Source organism: Lynx canadensis, chromosome E1 (assembly GCF_007474595.2).
Source record: "Lynx canadensis isolate LIC74 chromosome E1, mLynCan4.pri.v2, whole genome shotgun sequence".
Lineage (NCBI taxonomy): Eukaryota > Metazoa > Chordata > Mammalia > Carnivora > Felidae > Lynx > Lynx canadensis.
In genome coordinates this window covers 30,833,262-30,838,517 of record NC_044316.2, presented here as the reverse complement: position 1 = coordinate 30,838,517, position 5,256 = coordinate 30,833,262, and the positions used below count along the sequence as shown (strand labels likewise).

The 5,256-nt window shown below is 40.0% G+C and overlaps 1 protein-coding gene across 3 annotated transcripts in view; it reads left to right on the top strand.

Moving 5' to 3' along the window:
- STXBP4 (syntaxin binding protein 4) overlaps positions 1 to 3,364 on the top strand; it is a 166,212-nt gene extending 162,848 nt beyond the window's left edge. For all 3 annotated transcript variants that reach the window (XM_030295827.1, XM_030295828.1, XM_030295826.1), the window contains one exon: positions 3,052 to 3,364. In XM_030295827.1, coding sequence (XP_030151687.1) covers positions 3,052 to 3,178 — 127 coding nt within the window. In that variant the 3' untranslated portion in view covers positions 3,179 to 3,364. The remainder of the gene's footprint in view (positions 1 to 3,051) is intronic.
- The last annotated feature ends 1,892 nt before the right edge of the window (positions 3,365 to 5,256 follow it).

Genomic DNA, 5,256 nt, shown 5'->3' with positions numbered 1-5,256 from the left:
AGCCATGATCTTTTATTGAATATCAACTCTTTGCCAGGCACTTTATTGCATTACCTGAGTTTTAGAAGCATTAGTCTGAATGTTTGTACACAAGGCCTAGGTGTACTTGAAGTATAGAAACCTTATCCCTTTGTTGGCTGTTTTGTTTTTTTCCAGTGAGTACCCTTTGTAATTGCATGTTTGGTGTTTGGGTGTGTGTTTTTTTAAACATATATGGAGAAGTGTATTGTGAACATAAGCTTAAATCAGTTAGTATTTTAGGATGTTACTTTTGGATTTGGAAAAAGTTCAGATGTAGACTTGTTCCTATAAAAGTGCCCGATGAAGTTTCCTGGCAAAGATCACTTTCTAGGGGAACTTTCTAATAGTCATCATTCAGAGTCTATAACTACATTTTTTTTCCTTAGACATTTTGCCTTTGCTTCATCTAAGTGATAAGTTTAATGGAATGTCCATTTATAGGTAGTTATAATGTTGAAGCATGAGAATATTATTTTTCAGAAAGTTTAATAGGAGAGTGTGCACCTGAAGTCATTCCTCAGGTGGTTGTTCCTGTTTTCCCTCCTTCCCACACTTCCTAATTACGGGACATTACTGGGGAGGGAGGATTTATAATAATTTAGTCTCTTCTTCAGACTAACATATTACAAATGTGCATCATCACATCAAAGTAAATATACCAAGATTTTTAAAATTAGCAAAATTGTCTCATCAAGTTTTTCCTTTTAGTTTTAAACAGGTGCTTTTTACAGAATGACGTGTCCTCATTTTACCTTGTGGCGGCATCCTGGCCCTCTTATGTTACACTCATTAGTATTTCTTTAAAGCCACTTTCAACTTGGGCAGACTTGCAGCTTTCCCCAACCCCAAAGGCCTGGAAATGAAGTTAACCTGTGCATAATCTAATGCTTCAGTAAGTTTAGTCACTATAATAAGAAATTCCATTAAACCGTTTTAAAGAGATAACAGTGATGTGGATTACTGTCAAGAGAATAATGAGTCTTTGTACCACTTAACCACACTCTGAGCTTTTGAAATGATGCAGATGTTTGGGCCTTGCCACCTTCACCTTGATTCTCAAAGCAACTTAAATTTGTTTATGCCATCATGAAACTATCAGCGATCTTCCGTGGAAAAGTGAATTTTAATATTCAAACTGAGGAGTTGAACAATTTGTTTTGGGATATATGCAGAGAATTTAGGACTTAGGGTCAAAAACATCACTGACGATGAAACTGCCTGTTTGTAGTAAGTCCAACATTTTCAGTTATTGCCGTCATCAGCCAATAAAGTCCGTGCATTTATGTGATAGTTCTCAAATTATGCTCTATGGAACACTGGTCCCACATGTGCTAACAGGGGCACGTTAGCTTGAGTAATACCACATACTGTTGGAGAGGCATAGAACATGTTAATATATTTAAGGTTTAGGGAAGCCCTTCAGTTAAGAAACTTTAGCTCTGTTTAACCTAGTGTATCTCAAACTTATTTGACCATGGAATTATCTTCTTCACGTAACAGTAATTAAAAACCCTTTTAACATACCTTGGAAATGCTATTTTGTCGTGTAGAATATATTTTTAGACACCCCCCCCCCATCTTATTTGATCATTTTAAGTGCCAGCCCTTAGATGGACTTATCTAAGACATGGTACTGCTTCCGAGGTTGAGTTTGGGTGGGATAGGAGTCGGGGGAGACTGATATAAATGGATGAGGGCAGTAGGGTAAGCCAGTGGTAGAAAGAGTGTCCAGGAGGAAGAAACAGATCATCCTAATTCCAGAAGCTGCCTGTCCACACTCAGGAGCTGGGCAGATAGTGGTGGATACAGGAGATTCATTTGGCCAAAGGCTGAGGGTTGGAAACCAGGTCTGAGAAACACCATCCAGCAGGTAGAGACACACTTTGTAATGTTGTTTCACCGCTCCCTGAACATACCCTGTACCTGTTGTACATCCTTCCTCACCTCTGCTTGTGTTCTTCCCTGAAATACCTAGTCATTCATTCTGAGCACGTGTTAGGCACCATATAAATTCAGGCATAGGAAACATAGCTCCTGCCCTGATGGAACTTCATATGCAGTAAGAAGGCCTGAAAATAAACAGACACTTAAAATACAGTGTAATAAGAGATAAGATCAGGAACACAGATTGGAGGAATTTTGAGGGAGATTTGGGTTTTTTTGTTGGTTTTTTTTTTTTGAGTCTATTCGTTTATTTTTGAGAGAGAGAGAGACAGAGACACAGTGCAAGCAGGGGAGGGGCAGAGAGAGAGTGAGACAAAGAATTCAAAGCGGGCTCCAGGCTCTGAGCTGTCAGCACAGAGCCCAGTGTGGGGCTTAAACCCATGAACTGTGAGATCATGACCTGAGCTGAAGTCAGATGTCCAACCAACTGAACCACCCAGGCGCCCCTAGGAAAATTTGGTTCTTTAGAATTAGTAAGTTAACTAGATAAACAAGATGGGAGGGAGGAAGACTGTAGCAGAAAAAAAAAAGTATTATCGAAGCAGGTAAAAAAAAAAAAAAAAAAATCAAGGTATTTCATACCATGGAGTAGGTATTTGATCCAGAAGGCATTGGTTGGCACTGAATTTTTAGCAGGTAAGCAACAGCGTAAGATTTGTCATTTAGAAAAATCTCTTGGCTAGAGGAGATTGAATTAGAAAAGAAGTAGAAACAGAGGCAGAGAGACAAGCTGTTTCAGTGACCCAGAGTATAGCCCTGGAAGAGTGGGGGAGTAAAAGATTCCACAGATGCTTCAGCAAGAGAATCCCAGGATTTGCTGACTGAATGTCGGGTAAGGGAGAACAAGTTGTCAAAGATGATGCATTCTCCTACATTCCTTTCTACCAAAGAATAAAGAAACAAATAGGTTTTGTTGAACCTTAAAACATATCCAAGACATTTCAAAATGATTGGATCGAGTTGCAACTGCTTCCCATGACCAGGGGCTACAGTAGGGTGGACGCGGTGTCACTGGGATCAGTACTTGCATGGATGGGTAGAAGGACAATCTTTCAGATTGTAATTGCATTCCTTGTTCTTTTCAAGTCACGTAACACAGACGACATCCTGGATCCATCCCATGATGAGTGCACTGAACCTGTCTTGCTCAGAGGAAAATGAAGAGGACTGTTCCAGAGAACGTCCTGATCGAAGAGTTGATGGTCTTCTGTAGGAAACAGAGCTCCAAGGTCTCTAACTTCTCAGTCTACATGGATGACTCCAACATGCAATGGTCTAAAATAGGAGTAAAGCACACACTACTTATTGAAGTTCTAAAATGGAGACTCTGGGTTTAGTCTACTTTTGTAAGACTTTCTTTTTTTTTTTTTTTTGGACTGTGATGAGCATTTTTTTTATTTAATTGAAGTGTAATTCACATATAGTGTTCTATCAGTTTCAGGTGTACAGTATAGTGATTCAGCAATTCTGTGCGTTACTCCGTGCTCATCATGATAACTGTACTCTTTAATCCCTTTTATTTCATCCATTCTCCTACCCGCCTCCCCCCAGCAACTACCATCTTGTTCTCTGTATTTAAGAATCTGCTTTTTTGTTTTTCTCTTTTTTTCTTTGTTTGTTTGGTTTGTTTCTTAAATTCTACATATGAGTGAGAGCATATGGTATGGTAAAACTTTTTGATATAAGTGTGTATACTTACAAGATCAGTTGCCACTACAGTAGTCCTTTAAGAATAATCTAGTTGTATTTTTTGAAATCATATATAGATTTTATCATATGTATAATTTTTCATATACAACTTGATTTGTAATTTTATATATAGTTCTTTATAGAGTATCCGATACAACGGGTTTTTTTAATTAAGACTTACCGGAAAATTATGTGAACACAGTGAAGCACTTCATTTATTTGATGTGACTAACCTTTTATATTAGTATCTTGGGAAAGTGCTCTGAGCAAGCTTTTGGGGGTTTCTTAAGGATCACATTTGGACAAGTATCTCATTGGCTACTGAATGCAGTTTACGTATTTGTGGGGCTCTCTAACTTACAAAATGCTCTTCAGACCCTGTTTTGTTCAACATGCCCGTAAGGCAGATCCAGTGGGTATTTTTATTCTTGTTTTTCAGTTAGGGAAATAGTGGTTCAGAGAAATGAAGCACCTTGTCCTAGAGCTGAGATCCACACCTGAGTCTTCTGATTCCACGTCGAGCCCCTTTTCTCCTGCACCCCGCTGTCCCTGCAGAGGGAGGTCACAGCCCAACACGCAGGCCACAGTGGCTCTGTTGATACAGCTGAGCTCCACAGCTGTGCACTCCAGTGGCCACAGAGATTCAAGAGGTACCTCTTCAGTCGGATGTTGCCCCCACATAACCCCACTATTCTCCTATAAACCCTTCCGCCTCCCATACCCCCAAATATTCACCAAGTCAGGGTGCAGCTCTGTGATGCCCTTTCAACAGGCTTCTTTCAGCAGCTCACATTTTTCTAAAGTAAAGGGACTGGTTTACATCAGGGGTCTGCCCTGCCAGAGGGAACATTTGCAGGGAGTTAATGAGAAGTGGGGCACCCGGAATCTCCTCTGCTATCTGGACACATCCACGAACTCTCCTGCTGTGAGTTCAAGACTGACCTCATGACTGCTGATGTCACCTCCCAAACTGATGACACTTTCCATCTTCTGTTATTTTGTTGTAAGGATGCCACAAGACAGCTCCTGGAAGGACTGAGCCATTGACTTGGAGTGCTAAAGATTTTCTTTTTAGTGATTTAAACCTGGGGCTAGGAATTGGGGCAGAGTGAGGACAAAGTCATTTTAAATGTCCCGGGTGTTAGGTACCAACTGAATGATAAAAAGGGATTTGTTCATATCCAATGTCCTGATACCGTTAGGTAATATACTTAGGAAGAAAGTGAGTAAGAATCATTAAGTGATCAGAATACCCTGTTCTTAACCATGCCTGGTAAGACTGAGAAATTACTGTTTGTCACAGTGGCCTCTTCTTCCCAACCCCTTCCTCCTCATTCCCTCTCCACCTCTGAAATACAAACAGGAAAAAGGAACCCAGCCTTGGGGATCATGTGATTTGGAGATTTTTTTTTTTTCCAAACATCTTTTGGGGAAAAAGACTCATTTTTCAAATGGGCTTTCAAGCAGAATCCCAAGATATCTAACAGGTTTTTTGTTGTTGTTTTTTTTTAATATTGTTACTCTGCTTGAAATGAGAGTAGCCTGTAGCCCAATTAAAGCAGCCCCCAGCATGGCTGTGCAAACCTACAGATCCTTAGAAGA